We start from the raw sequence: 26,559 nt of genomic DNA, 5'->3' as shown, positions 1-26,559 counted from the left end.
GTCTGTTTCTCCTTCTATGGGTTAGCACAATCTCTTTTGTGTATGTATTGCCAGACAATAGATGGCTGATTGCCTGGAGTCTGGCCAGATTCTCCATCTGTCATTTAATTTATCCATTGTTCAGTTACGCAGACAATGAAGTGCCATTTCTCCAGTGTTAGCAACTTACTTCCAATGGCAGATGGTGATTTATTACAGGTAGTCACATGAAATCAAGGATGATTGGGAAGGATGTACGCAAAATGCATGTTTTCACATCTAGGTGAAGTAAAATTGTCAACTATTCTACTAAAATAACTATTTTAGTTATTCTTGACACTTATGCTACAGGAACAGTGATTTATATACTTGGAAACTGGTCATGTCTGGTATTCTTTTCTGTTACAACAATGGAATTAAGAGAAACATATTGGCAATTTTGTTCCTTTCTTATACATGGAAGAAGTTTAGAGAGGAAACAAAATATATATTGTACACTATTTAATTTAGCCTTTCTCCTCAGGAAAGATGGGAATCATTTCTTATTTAGATTGCAACTAACTTTCCTGCTGATTAACCTTGTCACTATTTGGTATTTAGTTTGAATGAATCCTAAAAATCATTAAATATTTCTGAGGGTCGTGGTTGTACAAGACCAAGATATAATTTCTTCCTACATTTTAGAGACAAGGGTGATATTGAGTACAATACTACAGGGATCGTATTGACTTCAAAGTTTAAAATGATTCTTGCTGTTTTTTTTTCTATTTTCATCTACAAAGAAGAATAAAAGGAATGTCTTGGTTACCCTCAGTGTAAAGAAACTCAGGGACATCTTGAGAGTGTTTCAGGGTTGTTTTAAAGGTGCTTAGTGTGGTAGACAATGTTATTTTATGTGTATGTTTTAAATGATACAGCCCCAAGTGCAGTTGAATTTATGAACCATAGTAGAAACTCAAATGAAGTAACTGTTAGCTGGCCTTCACCTAGAAGTCTTCTGGATGGATTCATTATTTCAATATCTAGTGAAAGCTTAATGAAAGAAGAAATCCTGCCCTCCACAAAAAGGTATGAAAATATTGAAAAGAAATCATGACAAGTTACATGGAACACAAGATTAACATTTTATATATTGATATTTTAGATAGCTATATTAGTGGTTTAATATAAATAGAAATTAGAAAACTTTGCAAGACTTTTGCAAAAAGAAAACTTTTTGGACTATAATGTGATTAGAATAACTGATGTACAGTATGAAATTTATTTCTGCAAGTAGGTAATGAATTATTTCAGGATAGCATCATGCTGTTATGTATAGTATATGCTTTTTGACTTAAATGAAATTTCTCCATGTGAGAAGCTATGATTTCTAATTAACTATTTGTGCTTAAACATAACAAATTGTTTCCATAATAGACAATAAAAACAAAACATACATAAAATTCTTTCTACCAGTCGTGTGAGAAAATGGTTTTCTAAATGTTTCCGAGCTAAATATCTTAATACGTGACTTTTTTTTTTACCATGTAGGACATTCACATTTGATAGCCTTTCTCCAGGGACTGACTTTTTAATTAGTGTCATAACTACCAAGGGACTAAAGAGAAGCCATCCCACTGCCCTCATGGTTAGCACTTGTAAGTTCATTTCATATTTAATTGTAATTGACTTTTCATGTTTAAAAATAAGGGAAATAGCTGTGTTTAAAGTCTATCTAATTAAAAATGAATGAATATGGAAGTGGTTTATGACATGCTTGAGGAGAAGGAGAGCTGTATTTACACGGAGAGTGTCTGAGTTATATTCCTGCCTCTATCACTTATTGGTTAGATGACCTTGGGCAAAACTGTAACATTCTCAGTTAGAAAATAAGAACATTATTCCTGCCTAGGTATAAAAACTTGTTACTAAAATCAATTGCAAACTCCTTGTGAAAGTTCAAAGTACTCTAAAAAACTACCTAAGGGACTATCATGGAAAACTCAATATTTCTCTAATATTTTGCCTATATCTATAACATTTTATGAAAGAACAAAGCCTTGAAATGTGACAAAAATAGGTGGCACTGTGCTTTCAATTGCATTATTTGGGTTCAGTTTATCTTTTCTGACCTTAGTGGCAGCATTTACACATATGCCTGCCCTGAACTTATGCGGACACTCCAAAGAGCCCTGTGGGTCATAGGTGCATGAATGTGTGCTCAAGTACTAATGCTCTAGCAGTGTGACAGAAGGATTAATCGCAGAATTTGCAATTCGGAGGAAGGGAATTCCCTGGGAAATGCAGCAACAGTCAAATCAATTCCTGGAAAATAAACGTAAAAAAATGAGCACTTATTGTACACCAGTATGGTACTATGTGTTTAAGTTACCACACTGAATCTCCTCAGATTACCTAAAATGTAGATCGAGGCCTAGAGGTGTTCCTAACTCATTTTTGAAGGTGAGATTTAACCCAGGTATCTAACTCTACAACTGATATGACACTGCCGCCTCTCATAAAGACCATCCTAAGAAATATCAGAAATAAATGAGAAATGGCTTCATTTTTAAACATGATAACTCATTGCTTTATCAATGAAAGCTTCTTAGATTGCCTCTTAGATTTGGGTTGTGTCATTATTTCTGTCACCAACACCACCTCCAAGGTTGTCATCATTGCTGCTATCATCATCACATTGAGTTCTTGGTCTTTGTCAGGCACTTTGCTAAGCCTTTTCTGTGCTTTATATCACTTAATTTTCAATGACAATCTTTATTCTATCAATCATAATGAGATGCATATTTTTTATAAATGAGGGAACTGAGGCTTAGAGAATTCCAGTAGCTTATACAAGACAGAGATTTCAAGCCACATTTCCCTGATATCATATTCTGTTCTTATAACCACTATGCTTCAGTAGAAGGGCTATAGGAAGGGCTGACTCTACCCATTCTTGGTTTTGTGACTGTATGAATAATGATTCTATTTGGACCTCAAGTTCCTCAGTTCTACTGGGTTTAATAATACTTTTTGTGTTTAAAGAGGTTGTGGCTTAACTGTGTTTTCCCACACAAGGCTGGTAACTTTTTTTTCACCCTTCCCACTCTACAATTTGACTTCTATCTTTTCCTGTATATTGATAATTTTTGGTCTTTTTATACCTCTCTTTCTTTGCAAACCACCTCAAATCCAATTGGAAGTTGATGGAATAATAATAAATGTACTAAATAGAGCTAAAATATATTATGGGAATATGGGGTAATAATAAATTAATTGTATTTGTCAGGGAATATGTGTCACAGAAAAACAGAATAGAAAGGACTGTGAATCAATGATACAGGTTTAAATCTACCACTGAGCTGAATTCTAATAAACTTAGATCAATATGTAGGTAGAGACAAAAAAAATCTCATGCAAAATTTGAATTTTAGAGACTAAATTATTCCAATAAAATGTTAATATTACATTTCTTCCAGTTAAAGAAAGCAATACAAAATTTCAATTTGACATATGAATTAGAAATACAGATACGTTACTTATTTAAAATAAGTTTCTAAGTTTCTAGAACCTAATCATATAAAATGTTTAAAGAGCAAAGGATTTGTGAACTTAAGAAAGGGGTCTAGATATGTCTCTTACTTTATGCAATGCATAAAATTGTAAGTTAAAAATCCCAATTGTAATAACTTCATACTAAATTCTGCTAGAAGAAAAATGTGAACATTCATGGTTCATATAGTTTTAATGTGGAAATGGCTTTCTAGAAAATTACTTTTTCATTTCCGTTGTAGGAGAAGACTGAAGCTCAGGGTAAATAGCTGGGGTAAGATCCATAGTGCTAAAACTGACTTGGAACACCTAGGAATCCTGTCCTGTCTTCCACTGTGTGACAACCCGAGGTTACCAGTCCAGTCTAGATATAATGGTAGGCATTTTGTAAAGATATCATTTCTGTGTCTTTTTTCTTGCTCTAGATCCAGATCCACCATCAGATTTGCTGATTTTGGGGCAGGAAGAAAACACAATATATTTGTCATGGAAATTCCCACAAGGAGGCTTTGAAAAGTTTCAGGTAAAAAACCAGTGCCACTATCATACAAACTTTATGTTTATTGAGGTCTTTATTTCACTCCTTTTTGTCCTTCATTTTATATTAATGGTTTTAGAAATTATGGTACTCCTTTAATGTAAAATTTTTCTCCAAAATAACTTTTCTATTTACTACTTTAAAAGTACCAAGTTGTCATGGAAAGTGTTCAAAGTTAAATAATAGCTGACCCTTGACTTTAAATGAGTTTGGATTTTCAATGGAGATAGACATGTGCATACATAGTACCAAAAAAGTGAATAAAGGAATGACAGTGCTGGAGGATAATGCTTCTGTGACAGCACTGACCAAAATAATAATTCTAGAAGTTAAAGCTGGGTGATGTGCCACAGTCTCTCTCTCAGCTCCATCCTTGAAATTTAGTTAAGAGTGGAGACTTCCGGGGCGGCCCATTAGCTCAGATGGTTAGAGCAAGGTGCTCTTAACAAGAAGTGTTGCTGGTTTGATCCTCATGTGGACCATTGAGAGCTGCACTCTCCACAACTAGATTGAAACAACTACGTGACTTGGAGCTGATAGGTCCTGGAAAAACAAATAATAAATAAAAGTGTTTTTTAAAAGGGTAGGAGAATAAGATGTACAGAGGAGCCACTTTTTAACTGTGTCTGCAAGGTAAATGTGTACATTCCATTGCTTTTTATTCTTAATAATGTGCCCTGGCCTCAGGTGAGGACATACGGCACAAACCCTACATGCCACATTGTGTGGTTTGCAGAGAAAGTAAGTGTTCAGGGACAGCACTGTTGATTTGTAGTCTATGGGGGCAAACGACTTTTCCATACTTTCTCTGTGGCAGAAGGTGGTAATTTTAGTTGAAAATAGAAAACAATCTAAAATAACTAAGAAATAAAAAATAATTTGTTGTATTTAATACACGTGTGCCTCATGAGACCAAACAGAAGAATATAACTGCGTGTTTTGAAGAACTGGAATCAGATATTTTAAGCCCATTGAGAATCCAGTGATTACTTTCTTTCTGTCTGTCTACTCCTTTTGCTCACCTGCTTTAGTTTTAATTCTTTTTCTTTGTTTTTCTGATGACCAATTTTCTCTATTAAGCAGTCTTTGTGGCAAGTGGAAGAATGCCATACACAACTTTCAAATACAAATAGTATATTACCAGACACAGAGAAAGACAGATTCTCCCTAAATGCCCAAGAAAGGGACTGTGATTATTCCACATTGTATTAGATACCAGTTCAGTTCTGGTCACAGTGGTTGTTGGTCCCATATCTTTGAAAAATGGTAGCTGTAGGTCTTGGATGATGGGGTTATAAAGAGGATTATTAGAATTTGGACAGATATAACAAAAGGTGTTTCCTGTAAATAAAAAAGTAATGTAAAATTCAATAATTTATAGAATCAATACAGTCAAAAAGGAAGCAGAGCCGTAAAATTACCGCACTTGAAATTAACTAATTAGTACACCTGGGTTTTATGTTGAGTATGAATTTCTTAACAATTAAGGAAAGGGGGATCAAAGTAATAGTCATTATATGACAGACATAAAAAGAATCCACATTTATTTATAGTACCTGCTACTGAAGACAAAAAGGGATGTAGTAGGTGATATAATGGCTTTGCAAATACCGTAGCCTAATTCCTAAGACCTGGAGCATATTGTATTGTATGGCCAAGGGGAATTAAGGTAGAAAATGGACTTAAGTTTGCTAATTAGCAGGGGCTTTTAAAAATAATTTTTTAAATATTTCAATGACAGTTGACATACACTATTATATTAGTTTTAGATGTACAATGTAGTGATTAGACGTTCATATAACTTATACAGTGATCTCCCTGAAAAATCTAGTACCTATCTGTCACCATGCAGTTATCCTAATACAATATTATTGGCTATATTCCTTAATCTATACTTTACATCCCATGAGTATTTTGTAACTACTAATGTGTACTTCTTAATTCCTTCCCCCTTTTCACCCACCCCTCCAATCCCCCTCCCAACTGGTCACCATCAAAATATTCTTTGTATATATAGTTTGTTTCTGTTTCTGTTTGTGTATTTATTTTGTTCTTTAGATTCTACATAGGAGTGAAATGATATGGCATTTGTCTTTTCCTGTCCAACTAACTCCACTCAGTACAATACTCTTAAGATCCATCCAAGTTGTTGCAGAAGATTCCATTCTTTTTTAATGGCTGAGTACTATTCCATTATATGTACACGTATACCACCTCTTCTTTATTCATTCATCCATTGATGGACACCCAGGTTGCCTCAATATCTTGGCTATTGTAAATAACACTGCAGAGAACATATGGATGCACATATCCATTTGAAGTAGTGTTTTGGGTTTCTTTGGATAAAGTCCACCAGTGGAATTACTGGATACTTCTTTGTTTCTTATTATAGTCTTTCTTTTAAAGCATGTTATGCCTGGTATAAGTATTGCTACTTTAGTTTTTTGTTTGTTTGTTTCCATTTTCATGAAATATCTTTTTCCTTCCTTTTATTTTCAGTCTCTGTGTGTCTTTCAATCTTGCATGAGTGTCTTGTAGGCAGCATATATAACGGTCTTGTTTTCTTATCCATTCAGCCACCCTATGTTTTGATCTATTTACATTTAAAGTAACTATTCATAGATATGATCGTTATTGCCATTTTATTACTCATATTTTTTATTTTTTTCCTTATTCTTAAAGAAGTCCCTCTAAGATTCCTTGTAAAACTGGTTTGGTGATGATGAACTCCTTTAGCTTTTTCACTTCTGAGAAGCTCTTTAACTGTTCTTCAGTTCTAAATGATAGCTTTGCTGGGTAGAGTAATCCTAGTTGTAGGTCCTTGCTTTTCATCGGTTTGTCCCAATCACTTCCGGCCTACAAAATATCAGTTGAGAAATAAGCTAATAGTCTTATGGGAGCTACATTGTAAACTAACTGCTTTTCTCTTTGGCTATTTTAAGATTCTCTCTTTGTCTTTAATTTAATTTAAGATTCTCTCTTTCTCTTTAACCTTTGGCATTTTAGTTATGATGTGCCTTGGTGTTTAATTATGATGTACCTTGGCCTCTTTGGGTTTATTTTATTTGGAATTCTCTGCATTTCTTGGGCTTGTATGTCTATTTCCTTCTCTAGGTTAGGGAAATTTTCTGTCATTATTTTTTCAAATAGGTTTTCAATTTCTTGCTCTTTCTTTTCTCCTTCTGGTACTCCTATGATGTGAATGTTGGTACTCCTGTGATGTGCTTGATGTTGTTCCAGAGGCCCCTTGTATTATCTTCATTTTTTGAATTCTATTTGCTTTTCTGATTGGGTGTTTTCTGCTACCTTATCTTCTAAATCACTGATTTGATACTCTGCTTCATCTATTCTGTTGATTCTCTCTAATGTGTTCTTTATTTCAGTTACTGTATTCCTCATGTCTGACTGGTTCTTTTTCATTTTCTATCTCCATTTTTATGTTTCCTAGCTCTTAAAGTTCACACTGAGATTATTGAACATCCTTATCAGTATTTTGAACTGTGTGTCTTGTAGATTGCTTGTTTAGTTTAGTTTTAATTCTTTTTGCTTAGTTCTTTTTTGTCACTTTTTTATGTTCTTTCATTTGGGACATGTTTCTTTGTATACCTATTTTGGCTGTGTTCCCATGTTTATTTTTATGTATTAGGTAGAGCTACAATGTCTCCTGGTTTCAGTAAAGTGGCCTTATGTAGAAGATGTCCCATAGGTCCCAGTGGCACATTCTCCCTTGCCACCTGAGCTAGGTGCTCCAGGTGTGTCCTTTGTGTGGGTTTTGTGTGCCCTCTTATTGTAGTTGAGCTTTGATTATTGTTTGCACATTAATGGGAGGGATTGACCCTCAGGGTGACTGGCTGTGAGGAGTGGCCGTGACTACAATGGAGAAGCTGTACTGCAAGGGCTGAGCCTATGGAGCCAAACTCACTTTAGCAAGGCTGTGGTGCCTGCCTAGTCTTCCCTTTGGGTGTGTTCCCTGTGGAGGCAGCTGGGTGCTGTTCTGGCTAGGTCTGAAGCTGGCCATCAGGAAATCTGTCCGTGGGGCCTATAGAAGGGGCCATGCTGCAGATTAAGTTCAGGTGCAGCCTCTTCCTTGTCCTGAGCCACCTGGAATGAGCCACAAAGCAATTTGCAGATGGCAGCCATCTGTGCTAGGCTTGGAGGTGCCTGGGAGAGGCCAAGCCATGTACAGAGACCAGCTGCCATTAATGCCAGGCTTGGGCCTGCTCAGCAAGAGGTATGGGGCTTGCTGTGGCCAGATGCTCCTACTTTGAGATTTTTTTTTTTTTTTGTGTGGTTATAGGGTGGAGCTGGTATAGGGGCTTCCTGGAGAACTAGAGTCTGTGCTGTTTGAATTTTTTCTTGATCTCAGAAGCAAAGGGAACTAAGACTTTCTTATCTTGGTTGCCCAGACATGGGGTAGACTAGTAAGAGAGGCAGAATCTAAAAGTGGTCAACAAATGTTAAAAGATAAAAAGGAATTGTCCTCTTTGTTACAATGCTTTAATTAGCTGTAGTTTAAGAAAATAGTTCATAGCTTATAATAGTTTAACCAAAATAAAGTGAAAGGGACGTGTGTGTTTTTTTTGGTGTTGTTGTTTTTTAGGATGAGAATATTATGTATGCCTTAAGGCTTAGATAAGAGATTCCTAGAACAGAAACAATTTTCAATGTTCAACAAATTCAACATTCAATATACAAAATATTTATTCCTTTAACAACAAACACTTGTCTTTGAGGTACTTACATTCTAGAAGAACTGCAGATATGAGAATGTTAGTTACTAGAGCAAGAGGTCTAAAAAGATTGAGGAGGTGTGGGGACAGAGCCAGGAGTGCAGTTTCCAGGCTGTCACCCTCATGTGAAAATGTGCTCACTTGGGTAGTAAATGGCCATCAACTGTGATTGGATGACCATCAGCTGTGGCTAGTTGGCCGTCAGCTGTAACCAGTGAGCCATTGGCCACTAATATAACTGCCGTTGCTACACTAGCAGAAAATGGGGCTAGCAAGAAGATGGTGTCTGAGCCAGCAGGAGCGGATTGCAGTTAGCATAGAGGATTGCAGCTAGCAAGTGAGGCTGGCTGGCAGAGAAAAGTAGATGGCAGTTTGCGGATAGTGTGGTTCCTGTTGCCTGTGTTTCCAACCCAGTCTCCAGCGAGAATATAGTGACTCCCCTATCTATGGCTCCGTGGGTGTTCCTTTTTGGCCTCACCATGTCCTGCGTTCTTATGTGGGGACCGGGAGCTGAGACCCCACAGGCTGCCCCGCATGACAAATGGTGCAGCGAGCAGGGTCTCCCGACTGACAGGAGGTAAGATCAAGTGTCCAAAATCTTCTAAAACAAAAGGAAGGAGGGTGCTATGTGTTAAGGTCTGGTTGATCAACCAGGGCAAATTTCAAAAGGAACTGTCTTAAATGAAATCTTAGGTCACCAAGTATGGTCAATTCTACTATTGCAATATTAATTTCCCTTGACTCTTGATAGGTCCTCAGAAAATCAAAGTATCTAAAAGTTCTCTTCCAATGTGAAATGATAGAGTCTGTGTGGCATGTAAGGTCATTAAAGTCTATGTCATAGAGAACGTAAGAACACAAGCATATTCCTCATGAGATTAGGGCATCAACTACAGTCAATTTTGTTATTTTCTTTTCAGAAGAAGAATTAAGCTCTTAGTGACATGCTTATGCAAAATATCCTGGTAATAAATTTTATAATAGGGTTTTGTTTACAAAGCAGACATCCTTACTTTGTTTTGATCAGCATTCTGGAAGTTCAAAAGATAAAGAACATTTATTAATATGGACAAACTGTAAAATTCATTTAAACACCAAATATTTGTTCTATTAATAGTTAGTAATCCTCTGAACCTATGAAGTTGCTGACTTTTAAAAAAATGAGCACTGGGAGTGCAAAAGTTTATATATCCTCTAAAAGAATCCCAGAACTGTAATGGAACTGAAAGGTATCATCTATTCTAAGTATAAAAATAAATATGAGCTTGCATATTTAAAACCTAAGAGAATTTCATTGTGAACTTAGAAAAAAATAAAATAGTAACATAGAACATTTATGGAAATTTGCAATTTCCTTCTTTACACCTTTCAACTATCTTTTTATGAACTCTGAATGATGTTATTTATAGACTAGCACTGTCCAATAGAAATATAATGCAAACCACAAGGGAGGTCATATGTGTAAAAATTTTCTAATAGAAACAGCAAAAAGAAAAAAGAAACAAAGGAAGTTAATTTTAGTAATATATTTTATTTACCTCAAAATCATCAAAATGTTAACATATAAGTAATATAAAATTATTATTGTGATATTTTACACTATTTTCTCATACCAACTCTTCAAAATCTGGTATCTGTTTTATACTTTAGAAAACATGTCAATTCAGACAAGTTGAGGTACTCAGTAGCCAAATGTGACAAGAAGCTACTATTGCATAGTTACAGAGTGACTATTATCAACTGGATAATGATAAGGTGGAAGAATGGCAAAAACTGGTCCATTGATGCACAGCTCACATCCTACTTCTTTCTTGAAGCTTTCTCTGATTCCATCATGAGAGAACAACATTTCCTTGTTCAAAGCTTTTATGAAACTTTCATTTAATCTTTTCTGTGTTACTTTTAACATGCTGTCTTTTATTACTATTGTTGTATGTATGCTAACATCCCTCTGCCATGTTCTTGAGGAATGGACCTTGTAGGTCTCTATAGGGGTATAATTTGAAGGTACTATATACTGAATAAAGCAGCACTTTATTTTATTTGTCCATAGTTTCCATGTTCCAAACCTCATGTGCTAGCCTTCTAACATGATGCAACTTTCATATATATACCTGTGCTCACTTTTGCTGTGATTTTACGAGGTGTGGTAGGCAGTAGAGTGGAATAGAAGGATCAAGACCCTAAAATTTCTTCCTTTGAGTCCCACCTTCACCTCTACTGTGAGACCTTGGACAAGATTTTGTACTCTTTGGTCCTATTTTTTTCATCTGTCAATGAAGATTATTGTTTTTCTATAGAATTGTTGAGGGAATTCAATGAGATGATGCGTTTGGTAACTGATCTGTCATGTAAATTTTGTGAAGGCATCCCTTTTGTCTGCTTTGATCACCATTTGGTGCCATTATCGAGAGGAGTATCTGGAATATGAGTAGCAGGATTCAGTGAATATTTTGATGTATGAATGATTGAATTATTACTTTTTTTTTTTTTAGTTTTCATGGTTCACATTTCATAATTAATGAATTTAATTTTTTTTTTTTAGTTTCAGGTAAAATATGTATATATATGTACACACACACACTCACACACACAGAGGGTGCTAAAAAAGCTGTATTAAAATTGTAATAATATATACTGATAACAAAAGATGACTACAAGTCACATTTGACTTCTACAATTATAAGATGCACTCAGAGTGTTTACCATCAGCATCCAGACACTTCTGATTACGGTGAACTACTGCTTGAGAAACGTTGACCAAAGTGTTCACTTGTATTCATTTTTTTGGTACCCCCAGTATATATTTGTATTAGTTTCAAGGAATTTAATTTTAATTTGATTATTTCTTTACCATCTCCCTTGCCACACAGCAATTAGAATGCTCTCTCTTGAAAGTAAAATAAATTATATCATTCTTGTGCTTCAAGTACCTCTTACCATGGCTTATAAGACTCTACCTGGCCCTTTGTGACACCTGCTCCTTCCAGTATTTCCCATCTCAGGAAAGGACACCGTTCTGCAATAACTTGCTTGGTTATCTTCCGTTCTTCCTATTTTTCCCATCCCTCAATCCATCAGCTAGTTCTGCCACTTCTATCTCTAAAACAGGTCCTCAGTGTGTCCGTTTCTCTCCATCTCTACTGCACTCCTGTCCTGGGCACTGTCATTTCTTAATGAGACCAGCAGCCTGGGTGACATAATAACCTCTCACCTCCAAACTGGTCTCTGTTTCCATTCTTGATTTTCTTCCAATCTACTTTCCACATAAGAGCCAGAGAGAACTGTTAAAAACAGTGTCTCTCATTAGTTTGACACCCTCCATCAATTTTCATTGCTTTTCAAATGAAAGACCTTGCCATGATCTCAAGACTTCACTTGATTGGACCTTTATCTAACTATTCTGGCTGCTCAGTTACTATGTTCAAACCATATTTGACTCTTTCTATTCCTCAAGTACATCTCCATTACAAGGTTTTTGTGCTTGATATTTATTTTCCATGGATATCTTGCCTCCAGTTTTGGTTGACTTTTTCCTATCATTGAGTTCTCAGTTCAAATATAATCCCCACATCTCCTTCCCTGATTACTGAATCTAAATAAAGCTGCTCTTTCTATTCACTCATGGTGTTGCTGATTTATCTTGCTCATTTCTTTATTGAGTTGCTTGTTAGCGGCTGCTACTAGAATGCAACTTCCCTACAATCAGAAGCCTTTTCTGTCTTATTTATTGTAAGATCCCTAGTACATAGAATAATGCTTGCCCTGTAATAGATGTGCTTTAAATATTTGATGAATAAATAGAACTTCACATAACAGTGTTCCCATAAATGAGTGGGGTGATGATGGAGGAAGACATCAATACTGAATATAATTATCAGGAAAGAATGGAACTTGAGATGAACTTTTAGTAATGGGTAGAATTCCAACTCATGGAAAAGAGGAGAGGATATTCTATGCTAGGAAGTTCACAAAGTCAAGAGTGAGCATTCTATTTGTCATTTGTCAATGTCATTCAATGAAAGGGGCATCTTGAATAATAAATCATTCATGAAAAATTCTATCCTTCTAGAATGATTCAATTCATTTCTATATTCAGTGTAGGTATTCATTCACTAGTGAAAAATCTAAGCATTTTTTATGTGCATTGTGAAAGATCCATGTTTTTTATCCTTGTCTGTCTGTCCTAATTTATGTATTTCAAGGCAAATGCCCAAAGGAATGATCCTTGGGGTAACTGAGGCCATAAAATTATTTGTTGCCAGATAAATATATGATTGTAGAATTACTTTTTACTACATATATATATATATATATATATATATATATATATGAACACGTTTCTTTCAGAGACTGTAAATTATGTATCTGTTATTAATTGAAACTTATTTTGAGACATCATGTTAATATTTAGGATTCAGATTATTTTTATTAACTATATTATATTACTAAGGGTTATCCTAGTCTTACTCAGCCAATGAGATTATTTGTTAAATTTTAATGAATTAAGCAACAGTATCCTGGTTGCTTAGCAAAGTGTACTTGAATAATTGGGATCATTTTCCTAATCATTTAAAATTAATCATCCCAGATCTTCAAGCTATGCTTTAAAAGTATGAAGAAAAGTACAAATGAAGTTTTTCTCCCCATTGGTTTCTATTAGGCACGTGTAGAAGGGATATATTGTATATCCTTATACAATATATACAATCCTATATATTGTATAAGGATACTTACTATACACCAAGTACGTGTAGTCTACATACTTTGAGACACAAACATGTATTTTTCAAATTGCATTTTTTTAAAAAAATTACATATTTTCATCACTAGATCACCGCAGACAATATCTTTTTTTTCTACCCCTTCATTAGTGTTCTAATAAGACTCTTTTTTGTATGTCTGAATTTAGCACTCTATTAAGGTTACATTCTTCTGCTATTACATGGTACTTTCTCCTATTATCCCTTTTCAGATCAGAAGTTCTCAGCATTCTTCTCACTCCTCCTATCTTTTCATATGACAGACAAGTAAGGTAATTGTCAGTGACACCTTATAAATCAATAAACGATGATATGTTTCTAGACCTCATGATTATCTTCCTTCAGTAACAAAGCACTCTTCCCACAAGACAGCAATAAACATGTATGCCTAGAAAATTTGTTTGACTCCTACCACATAACAGTGTTTTATAAAGCATAATAAAGTTGAAATAATTTATAAAACTAATGTGATTACTTCCATTGAGATATATCTTTCTGTTTTACAAACATGAAATATGAAGTAAAGAAGAGTAAAGATTGTTGTAAGTAGCCTTTAATGAATAAAAAAAAAAAAATCTCCAATGTAATGGAACATCAGATTACTCCACTGAAAATTTCTAAAGGCATTGCCAGTTCTCAAAGCTTTAGTGAATAATTGATTGGCTCAGGTTATGATGAAAGATGGGCTGGCATGGAGTGTGACATTTATCATTCATTTAACGAAACATTAAAGTGCCTTCTCCGTTCCAGCTGTCTGTTTTTATTCTCTCTTGCTGTTTTTTTTCTGCTCTTCTAACTAACACTGACTTTCTTCCAATGACATCTGTTTCACAATCCTCCAAATTCTGTCTCTCTCTTGAGGCACATGCATGAGTTCTCTGAAGGTCACTGAGGGTGAGTCCCATTGCCCACTTCCTTGACGTGACAAACCAGCTTTGGCTCAACTGATTTTTTGAAGTCCTCTTAGCTCTTCCTTCTGGCATTGTATCCTGCTGTTTATGCTGGTAAAGTCTGTTTGCACGGAGGCCAGGCTTCTTGGGTAGGGTACTGGCAAGGACTACTCTCTATGGTCATACTTGTACCATGGAAGACTCTGGCATCTTTGTCAGGGCAAAGATGGCCATATAAGTTACTCCACAGCTCTTTTCTTTTCTTTGCACTCTCTCCCCAATTTCCTTTTTCTCTGATCCACCAGAAACATGAGCAAAAAAGTCTGCTACCTAAGTACATGACCAACTAGGAGGTGTTATTCTCTCTAGCAGGCACCCTCAGTTGATGGTGATGATACCCATGGAGCCGTCCTCATTTACTAGGAGTATGGGGTGTGAGGAGAACCCCTACTTCCCACCGCTTGGGCAGCCAGGAAAAGTCATGGTATTCTTCACTAGGCCTGCTTTATGCTTCTCTTGTCTTCTGCTTTTACGGGGTGGAGAGAGTGGGTATGAAACTTTACAGAATATGTTTGCTTTCAGGTGACCAACAGGAAAAATCCCACTCCTTATGTAGTATATCTATTACATATACACATATGAATGAAATTTAAAAACAGTCTGAAACTACTGGCCTTTTAGTAAGTAAACTTTTCAGTCAGTCTATATGCTTAATACTATGTGAACTTCCCTGCTATTCAACCTCAACTAGCCTCACGTGACTTCTTGGTGAAGACTAAAAGGATTACAACCCCCAACTTGCAGTAGCAGTTTATGTGAATGTGACTAGTACAAAGTTGGTGCTAAGTAAACCCCTTTTAAACCATGAAAAAACATAAATTTATCTTGTTCTGTTTCTAGATATCTTATTGTATGGCATCTAGAAAGGAAAAACTATCTAAACTAATTGTTTATGGCAACAAAGCCAAAGTAAAGAATCTGACTCCGGGTGTGGACTACATGTTTCACATGAAGACAGTTAGAGGCAAAGACTACAGTGTATCTGTAATGAAAAAAGTGACTACAAGTAAGGATATATCATAAATAAATTCTTTGCTTTATAGTTTTATAAGAATGGAAAGTATTTTGGCTCAGCATAAATAAAGCTATCTTAAAACACAAAGTCTGATAATAAAGGAAAAATGATGATCATAAAAATATTATTAAGAGAACTCTCAAAAATATTAACTTAAAAATTGTGTATGTCTAAATGTTTTAGGAACTACATAGAGCATTTTTTTAAAATATGAAGCCGGTGTGTGTGTGTGTGTGTGTGTGTAATGTATGTAACATACATGAAGTATGAAATCTGGCAATTAAGTTCGTGAACTTGTTGCAATGATGTTGCTAACCTTTTTTGATATCGGGGATTATTCATTATGAATTTGTACCATCTGGACAAACAGTTAACCAAGTTTGCTATTTGGAAGTGCTGAAAACATTGCATGAAAAAGTTAGATGACCTGAACATTTTGCCTGAACAATTCGTGGCTCTTGCATCACGACAATGCACCAGCTCACAGGGCACTGTCTGTGAGGGAGTTTTTAGCCAGTAAACAAATAACGGTATTGGAACACCCTCCCTAGTCACCTGATCTGGCCCCCAATGACTTATTTCTTTACCCAAAGATAAAGGAAATATTGAAAGGAAGACGTCTTGATGATATTCAGACATCAAGGGCAATACGATGACCGCTCTGATGGCCAATCCAGAAAAAGACTTCCAGAATTGCTTTGAAGTGTAGACTAGGTGCTGGCGTTGGTGCCTAGCTTCCCAAGGCAGTACTTTGAAGGTGACCATAGTGATATTCAGCAATGGGGTATATAGCACTTTTTCTAGGATGTGTTCGCAAACTTAACTGTCAGAGCTCATATATATGTATGTACGTAGGTGTGATTAAAAAAATATGGTGAATGTTTAAGTTACAAAAAAATTTATTACTGTAAAAGACACATTGCCATTAGTCCCCCTCAAAATACTCCTCCTCACTTCAAACACACTGATCCCTTTGTCCTTGTCACTTTCTGAAGCAGTTCTGGAAGTCTTCTTTCACGAATGTCTTTAGTTGTGCTGTTGTGGCTGCCTTGATGTCCTAAATTGATTCAAAACGTTTACCTTTCATGATCATTTTGACCTTGGGGAAGAGCGCAAAGCCGCATGGTGCCAGATCTGGTGAATAAGGTGGATGAGGACACACTCGAATGTTTTTATTTGACAGAAATTGCCATACCAGAAGTGATGTGTGACATGAAGTGTTGTCATGATGGAGTATGATTTACAGCACACTTTCAAACTCTCAACTGTAGCTCACACTTTCAAACTCTCAACTGACTGCACCAAACAAGTTGAAACTTGTCACATCCTATTACTAAGGTTCCATGTGCCGCTTCCCGTATTGAAGATCCCTGCCTTTCTGTTGGATGGCACTCGGCAGCAACATTCACCGTATTTGTTGATCATACCTTGCAATATTCCATAACAATATAAACACAATTCATTTTCTATTGAGGCAGGGTTTCAATGAACAGAGAACTTCTATCCTCTTTTCCCTGATATTTGTAAATTCATTGTAAATCAGTTTCAATATGTTTTGGGGTTGGGTGGAGTAATAGTACTTGTTACCAACAATTCTTGTAAAAATTTGTGAGATCTGCTGGATCCCCTCTCAGTGAAGACCATTATTGCAAGAAATATTACTGCCATTGATGAATGAATTAAAATGCAACACATAGTACTGTTAAAAACTTTGGTATAACCAGAAGGACCACATTTGAAAGTGCCCTTATTTCTGGCCCTTGCTCCCTCTTTATTTGTTCTGTTTCATCTTCATTCAACATTAGCTAACTGCTAAGTGGTAGCTAACAAACTTATGATTATATTGTTTAAGGATACTTCTGGTCATGAGCATTTAGGAGGCATACAGAGTCTAAAGGAATGACTATTGAAAGTGATTGATTATTGGTTAAGGAAAGATGTTTGGGAAGTAGGGAGATGTTAATATGCCACTTAAATTAAAACTTATATGTATATATATATAATGTTCTATTTCTCTATTTGCAGAGCTGCACATATAGGATATTATACATGAATAAATTTAAGGTTTATTACATAGATGTTTAAATCATATTATTCATGTTTGCTTTATTTTTATAGATATGTGCAATTTTTATTTACGTATAATTTACCTTTTCAATAGAACCATCTAGGATATGTGGCTTAACACTAAAAGCTGTGAATACTTCTTCTGCAAATTTAATGTGGAATCCAACAGAAACCAACTTCACACATTACAAGATTTATATATCAAACAGAACATTTGCAAAAGAATATCTTATTTGGGGAAGCATGACTGAGTACATACTTACAGATCTGACTCCTGGTGGAATATATAATATCACAGTACACAGAGTAAGAGGCAATGTTGAAGGATCTGGAACATTTATCAGAGTTGTTGCAGGTATACAAATTTTTGATCTTTTTAAAATTCACATTTGTATTGCCTATTGTGCTGTAAAGATGAAATTTCACTGCATTTTTAAATTTGAAAACTTACAGTCTGCGGACTATTCAGAAGGTAAAAATGTTCATTTTACTGGAATATCCTGAGAATTTTTTAGATAACATATGGATAAAACAGTATGTGGCACACAGTCAGTGATAAATAAATGTAGCCGTTATTAGACTTAGTTTCACATCAAGTTAGAGGTCCAGCTAGTGAAATTTCATGGTTAATTTGGGGATCATTCATTATCCTCAAGACTTGTTTGTTGTCTTTTATGTCCTACAATGTGCTATATGCATATAAAAACATAGTTTTAGGATGTTCAGATAGCAGTAAAGAATAGAAGCATGGAGACACAGAGTATAAGTCAAATTAATAGATGAAACAATGGAAGTGTGTTCATATTTAGTTTGGTTGTACAGAAAACAGAATGACTAGCTCCATGGCATGGGTAGGGAAGGTTCTTTGAGCCTGGTAATGACTGTAGAAGGATGAGGAACTTCCTAATCAGATTAGAGAACACATGTGTTATGTAGAAAAGGGGACTCGCACAGAGAGGGGACAGCCTGTGCAAAATTAGGGAGGTGTAAATGAATATGGTGTATTTATGGAATTGTAAGCAATTCAGTATCGCAAGATTCTGTTATTTTTATATGAGAACAACATCCTATTCTGAATAATTTAAAGTATTTTTTTAATCCAGATGAAGCTATGAAACCTATCAATATTTTAAATTTTTCAAAAGAGTACATGATTGCAGCAATAACTTGTGAGATTACTCTTAAGTAATCTCTAAGGTTGTGGATTCAACAGATGATCCAAAACAGAGATGTGATGATAACAGCCTATGGACGTTTGTTATGTGGCTGTTACATACTGTGTTTGTTTCTTATTGCTGCTGTGAAAAATTACCACAAGCTTAGTGGCTTAAAATGTCATAGTTTTGTAGGTTATATATTCTGTAGGTTATAGATCTCACCAGGCTAAAATCAAGGTATTAAAAGGTCTGTATTCCTTTCTGTAGGTTCTAGGGGAACATCCTGGTCTGTGCTTTCAGGTCATTTGCAGAATTCAGTTCCTTAGGTTTTAGGATTGAGATAACCATGTTTTTGCTGGCTGTCAGCTGAGAACTGATCCGGGCTCTAGAGGATGCCTCATTTCTTGGCTTGTGAACCTTTTCCTCTGTCTTTGAAGCCAGTACAGGAAGGTTGAGTTGCACTCATTCTTCAATTATCTCCTGCTTTCTTTCCCATAACATTTGACTATTCTTTTGCTTCCACGTTTAAGAGCCTATGCGTTTGGATTGGCCTATCTGAGTAATTGAGGTTGATCTCTGTTATAGGTTTATAATCTTAATTAACCTAGAGCTTTGAAGGTATTGCTCCTGGGACTATATCTTGGTTCTACCATTCACCTGTTAGTTTTGAGACCTTGGCAAAGTTACCTAATTTTTTTCGTTTCTTATTTTATCATTTTAAAATGGCAATAATAATAGTATTTACTTATGAATTGTTGTGACTGGTACATAAAACAATGTGAGAAGGTGCTTAGCACAGTGCATAGTATATCATAAACTTGGTAAGGATTTTGGAAAGACACATTCTAAGACAGTATGAAACAAATGACCATCTCATTAATTTTATATTGCTTATATGTGAAATGATGTTTTTGATATATTGAGTTAAATAAGACATATCATTACAATTAATGTTAACATGTTCCTCTTGTTTACTGTGGCTTACATTATATTTTTATTAGATAGTACTTCTTTAAAGAATCAAAAGAGATATACTTAAGCATATTTAAGTCTCTGAGACATCCTGCAATAAAGAAAACTGTTTAATATGAAAAAGGAATTATTTGATAAAGTGTTTTGATCATAGGACAGCTACTTAATTCTAAGGATTTAAGGGTTCTGAGGATTAACTTTTGGAAAATTATGGTCTAAAAATATTTAATTAAACCTAGGTTTCCTTTTGCTGGCTCTAATTAGATTGAATACTATGTGATCGTTTTGTTCTCTTAAAACTCTGAACATATCCACCTCTGGTTTTTATTGCTAAGTAACAATTTGGTTGAGGGTAATATTCTTATTTCATATTTTCCTACCTTTTGAGAGACTAAATTCTATGGAGTGCAAATTGTGTATTTATTATGGGGTCTACTTCCAGTTAATTGAGTCATCCAACTCATATCCAGAAAGCTGTCCTCTTCCTCAACGCTTTAGCGTTGCTTGATCTCCACTGCCGTTTTCTTTTTTTCTTAATTAAAGTTTATTGGAGTGACAATTGTTAGGAAAGTTACACAGATTTTAGGTGTACAACTCTGTAATACATCATCTATATTACACATTGTGTGGCAGTTCCTCAAAAAATTAAGAATAGAATTACCATATGACCCAGCAATCCCTCTCCTGGGTATATACCCAAAAAACATTTATCCATAAAGATATATGTGCTCCAATGTTAATTCAACCTTTATTTATGGTGACCAAGACATGGAAACAACCAAAGTGTCCTTCAACAGATGATTGGATAAAGATGTGGTATATATAATGGAATACTATTCTGCCATAAGAAAAGATGAAATAGTGCCATTTGCAACAACATGGATGAATCTTGAGATCCACTGCCTTTTTCTGAGGGCAAGCCTCACTCTTCTCTTTCCAGACTACCACAATATCCCACTAACTGGCCTCTCACTGCCACTTCTTCCTCTTTCCAAAGCATCTACCATTCCAGAGTAATCTTTTAAAATAAAAAAATAAAAAGTCAGATTGCTTTTCTGTTTAAAATTCTCTTATGGCTTTCCATTGCATTTGGCGGGGGGGGGATCTGAAATCTTTATTATGGCCTGCATGTTCATCAGATTATTTCTCTTTCTTAAGTGATCCCAGAAACTCTGGCTGGCTTTTCTCAGTTACTCTAAATTCTGTTCATTTCCAGGGCTTCTTTCCACTCTGCTTTGAAAGATCTTTACCAAACTGTCTTGCAGTTTTCAGGCCTTCCGTCTTGATCAGATTGGCAAATTTCCAGACAAATATATTCTTCCTCCTCTTGGTGAGACACGCTTCATCCTTAGCCAAGAGTTCGTCAGTGTGTAATCTTAAACCACAGTCTAGGAAACTGCATCCTATCTCACCACCATCTCAGTAAACAGACCTTCACTTCTCCAATCTTCCTTTTTCTTCCAAAGTCTCATCTGAGGTCTTTTTCTAATTTCTTACCTAAGACTTCATAGATATCAGTTACTTTCTGTGACCCTTGAAGAAATAGTATTAACCCTCATATAAATCAGTAAGTGTAAGCAGTGGTTGGTTGGATTTTTGTCATGTTAGACTTTTGTCTATTTTAATGTGCCCTGGTGAAGAGAATCAAGTTCTTTTCTCTCAAGTCTCAGAAAACCGAGATTTAGGTCTGTGTGCAGAATGATCCAGGGAAAATGCTAGCAGCTACGTACAAGAAAGATTGTACTTGTCACAAACGAGGCATTTCTCTGAACTTTTACCTTGGATTTACAATATTTCTAAAGAGTTATTATAAAACCGCAGTGTTCATTACATGAACAATTTAGAGATGATGCCGAAAGAATGACTGTAACTTTGAGAATGTCTTGGTGGAAATTAATTGATTGAGATTAGTTTCAAGTACTAGGGAAGCATGATAAGCATTAAAGGAACTTTTCAAAGGGGATAAAGAAAAATCATTCTAAAAATATTTCACCCCCACAAAAAAGGAGAAATTTACTTGTTATGTTAAGATTTCTATTTTGTGTAATGTGTCCTTATCAGTTTTGTTAGGAAATGTACATTGTGAAATTATATACATCACAAATCATCTCTGGGAATGGGGATTTAAACTGATAAGTGGAGTTCAATTATTCATTCCAGAATCCTTTCCTTTGGAAATAGTGTTAGATTAGGTCTGTATCAGGTATATTTTTTACATGGTTGGCTTCATAGTCTCTCTCCCTCTCATATATTGTTTGTCTGGAATCTACACTAAAGATAAGGCAGAGTGAAACCCTGACTTATTGGCAACCAATCAGAAGAACTTTATGTAGAAAACTTTCTTCAAGGAGGTACAGGCAGCATAAACAAAACTTTGGAAACAGTGGAAGCAAAGGGAGAAAAATATGGTTGAAATGGCTAGGGCAATTAGAATTTACTGTCTAAAGACTATCGTATTTCCTTTTCTACATGAAAACTTAGCTTTCTTTTAAAGGAAACAACTAACTAAATATTTACCAGAATTGCTCACCCTTTAAAAAATTTGGCAGATTTTGGTTATTTATTTATTTATTTATTTTTCAGTTATCTTCTGTTTGGTAAATATCCAGGGAATTGGATAAATAGTTTGTACTTACTTTGCTTTAAAATGATTCAGTTTTTCTATTAGAACCTAAGCTTTAAAAAACAGTCTGGTAAACCAAAATATTTTAGTAGATAAGGAATATCCCAGAAGTAGATCTATAAATTGATATATTATTTCTGATCATTATAATTAATAACTAGCTGTTGTTAAAGATATACATTCCTAACACCTTCGTATAGCTAGAGATGGAGTCAGTGTTTTCTAGCAATGTAATTAGTTTGAAACCTAACCTTTAGACTATTAATTTTCATTTTTTTCCCCCAAGCTTTAGGAGAATAACTCTATTTCAACCCTCTATTTTTCAATATCAGAACCAGCAAAACCCGAGAAACTTAAAGTGTTCAATATTTCCGCACATTCCTTTTCTCTGCACTGGAGTCTGCCCTCTGGCCATGTGGAAGGGTTTCATGTGGATCTGGTTCCTGACAGTGGCTTTGTTTCTATCAAAGATCTTGGCGGTGGAGAGTATCAGGTATAGTTTTTCATTATCATATTTGCCGAGCCAACTTGTATTTATATTTGGCCCTCATAGGAAAGTTCTTTATGAAACTCTTCCGCTATGCAAACTTACTTTTTTGGGCATTTCTAAAAGCATAAGATGAACACCAAAACACTGGTACTGAGTTCACAAGTGTAAGTTTCAGCATCGGTGGACTGTTACCTTGGCAACATCTATGCTTTTTTTTTTTTTTTTTAAAGTCTACCCTGAATCTACAGCCAGCCATCCAAGGGTTCATGAATAGTTTAACAAAGAAAGGGCAGAGCTATTGAGTAATCCAGGCTCATTAATTGTGTACGTGCCAGGAGGATCTGTCTTTAAATCATTAATGTGGGCAACATTTCTCTCTAGAGCCATCAATGTGATTCCACTGCCTGAAAAATGTAATATGATGGATTTTCTTATCATTTTTCTTTTAGTTTTTATTGGAACTTCAGAGACACAGGTATTTCCAAAAAAACTCTTAAAAACCAGGGCGAAGCAATGAGCTATAGATTTCTTAAGATTCTGAAATAGTTGTTTCTTCTGACAATGAACTAGCATAACCAGAAATACTGATTTAGTCTTTGATAATGCAGTATGTGTTGTAAGTTTTAGTTATGTTATTTGGTAAAGTTCTGTGATAGAAGAAATTGCTATTTTCCAATAATATTTTAAACAGTGCAGGTAGTAAAGTAACTTTTTTCATTGTGATAGATTTGTTATTTTAGCTTTCTTGCTTTCCAGAAAGAGTTTTAATGCAAATATTTGTTTTTGGTGTTCTAGGTTGATGTTTCCAATGCTATTCCTGGCACTAGGTACGACGTAACCATCGCTTCCATTTCTGCTACAACATACAGCTCACCTGTTAGTAGAATAGTGACAACGAATGTAACGAGTGAGTACATGTTTTCAATTACCTTTTTAATGAAGCCAGTATAATATTTGGAGCCAATATAATTTTATTGATTGGAAATACTTATATTAGCCATATGTGCATTATATGCATGAAAATAGTTTAGTAATTAAAGCAGAATGGAAACTTAAGAAGATGATCTGTTTAGAACCTGTCTTTTACTGGTTCTTTAGCTTCCTTTACTTTCAAAGAGTAAAGATAATTACTCTATACTTGTTTGTGAAATGGACCAGAGACTGTTAATTGTGATATTTAAATACTACAGAGCCATGAAAATAAACTCACCGCACTTGCTCAGGAAGAATTATTGAGTTTTTAAGGCTGTTTCTTGTTTTCTTAGTTTTTGTGTGTAAGCCTGGCACAAGTAAGTTTCTTTTGAAAATGATCTGGCATCAAAAGTATATTTGGCATGTGGTATTTAGTAGCATTCCATTTTGTACATTCTTATAAAAGAATGGTTTTGGTATTCCCCACAGCCTTTAATCTTTTTATTTTTCTTATGGTAGCAAAGTTCTAGGGAGGATCAACTCACATTTAAGAGACCATTAGTCTTTGGGAACTTCTGTAAATACATTTCCCACCTATGATTGTGCAAATACATTTCTTTTCAAAAATAGAACCAGGACCTCCAGTCTTCCTAGCAGGAGAAAGAGTTGGATCTGCTGGGATTCTTCTGTCTTGGAATACACCACCTAATCCAAATGGAAGGATTATCTCTTACGTTGTGAAATATAAGGAAGTTTGTCCATGGATGCAAGCAGTATATACACAAGTTAGAGCAAAGCCAGACAGTCTGGAAGTTCTTCTTACTAATCTTAATCCTGGAACAACGTATGAAATCAAGGTAATTGTTTCATTAATAATCACTTAGTATTAAAATATTTCATCCATTTTAAAAGTATAGGAGTTTTTCCCACCTGGTCAAGTCCTTACAGCTGCACACATCAAATGACTGAAGAATTATCATTGAATCATGGCCTCAGTGTCCATCTGGGCTTTTAAAATGAACAAATGTAATCCCTTTTTATTTTTATGTGCATTTATTTACTTTATCTATTTGAAAAAATTACCTTAGTGACTTTTTCAATGAATAAATCAAGTTTAAATGAAATAATTTGGGCTCTGTAAATGAAAATAAATACTTTTTTATTAAACATAAAGTTAGCTTTGTTATTTTTCTCTTAATCCTGTTATATTTGTATGTCTGTTACCGAAATTTTGGATGATAGGAAGGAAATTTCTAATGAGCCAATTTCTGAAAGAACAATGAATTCAATTCAGTTCCACTCAACAAATATTTCCTGAATATTTACTATGTCTTTGTGTTTATAGAAATATTTCGTCCTTTACAATGTTAAATATGCAAAATTTAATGTCTTCTTTAAAAATTAAATGCGGAAGAACCTTAAAGAATGATCCCAAATTAGTTAGGCCATATGAAAATGCTTACAGTTAAGAAAGATCTGTGATATTTCTAGTGGATAGTGAAGAATACAGATATCTTCTCTCTCCTCTCCGCTTTCCATACAACATCAGTATGTTCTTTGAGCATTATAGGTGACTGATTATAGAGAACAAAATCTGTAAGAGCTGTATAAATATGTGATCATACATAACTGAGATAACAGTTCTAGATGGTAAGAAATGACAGGAGAGAGATTTTGCCTGGAGAGTTTTTGGTATTGGAAGCATGGCTATTTGCGGAATCAAAGAACACAGTGAGAACTAGAGAACATATACCAATAATAGTAGGGATCCCCCAAATGGAAAAGTAAAAATCAAACTTTTACTGATGCAAAGGTCAAAGTCAAAGATTATTGATGGCTATTTCATTTCAAAAGCATAGATTAAAGAGTAAGAAAACTTTTTCTAACTGACATCTGAGAATGACATACTACAGATATTTTCTGTATCAGCAAGCACATATTCGGACTAATTTATATGTGAAAATACACTACTGAAGGTAATAAAGATAAAATTTTAATGTGATATAAGAGGCAATTGCTGACAGAAAGGTGATTTAGCCAATCTAGTTATGCTTAGATCTATTTTTATGGACTTTAAATTTTTATTCCTTTGAATTCTCTTATTTCAGACTATTGAGAAGCCCTTATTCTTCTTTTCATCCCATACTTTATAAATCATTGTTGTGACCTATACACTTTTCAAATAAATGTTAGCCATTACAGAATTCCAAAGGGTGTTTGGCATGGTACATTTGATATCTTCAAATGTAGGTATCAAATCTACATGATCATGGGAAAATCCGGTTAAGTGCATTACATGTGTTATTTCATTTAGTCCTCAGAGCAATCCTATGACATAGATACATTATTATTCCCATTTTGAAGAAGAGGAACATGGGACTTAGAACAGTTAAATAAATTGGCTAGAGCTGCTCACCTGGGAATTGGTAGAGCTGCAATTTAAACCAAGGTTGTCTGACTCTAGGTATGGCATTTGGAAGACCGTAAGAGTCTTGATCTCACTTAGGACATTTTCTCTGCCTGTACTAGTCTGTTTGGCTAGACTATCCAAGTTTAAAAGACTTTTCCCATCTTTTAAATTCTAGAGTACTTAAATGATTCATTGGACTTACTTATTTTTAAAGTTGTTTTTCTGAGTATTTCTTTGTCTGATTAGAGTGTAACCTCTAAAGCCAGATTCCATCTATATGGTCTCATATTTGTTACACAAATCATTTTAGTACCTTGCATGGAGTGACTACAGTGGAAAGAGGCTGAGCTTTAAAAATAAGCACAACCTCAACTGACTTCTGGTTCTGTCACTTATTCCTGTATAACTTTGGTCAAGTTACT

General features: G+C 34.9%; 1 protein-coding gene across 2 annotated transcripts in view; it reads left to right on the top strand.

Annotated features, from left to right (window-relative positions):
- Nucleotides 1-23,187: 23,187 nt before the first annotated feature.
- PTPRQ (protein tyrosine phosphatase receptor type Q) overlaps nucleotides 23,188-26,559 on the top strand; it is a 195,779-nt gene continuing 192,407 nt past the window's right edge. For both annotated transcript variants that reach the window (XM_074325367.1, XM_074325366.1), the window contains exons 1-3: nucleotides 23,188-23,290; nucleotides 23,611-23,722; nucleotides 24,358-24,584. In XM_074325367.1, the coding sequence (XP_074181468.1) occupies nucleotides 23,234-23,290; nucleotides 23,611-23,722; nucleotides 24,358-24,584 (396 nt within the window). In that variant the 5' untranslated portion in view covers nucleotides 23,188-23,233. The remainder of the gene's footprint in view (nucleotides 23,291-23,610; nucleotides 23,723-24,357; nucleotides 24,585-26,559) is intronic.

Source organism: Rhinolophus sinicus, linkage group LG02 (assembly GCF_036562045.2).
Source record: "Rhinolophus sinicus isolate RSC01 linkage group LG02, ASM3656204v1, whole genome shotgun sequence".
In the NCBI taxonomy this organism is placed as follows: domain Eukaryota; kingdom Metazoa; phylum Chordata; class Mammalia; order Chiroptera; family Rhinolophidae; genus Rhinolophus; species Rhinolophus sinicus.
This window is presented reverse-complemented; position numbering and strand designations above follow the sequence as displayed.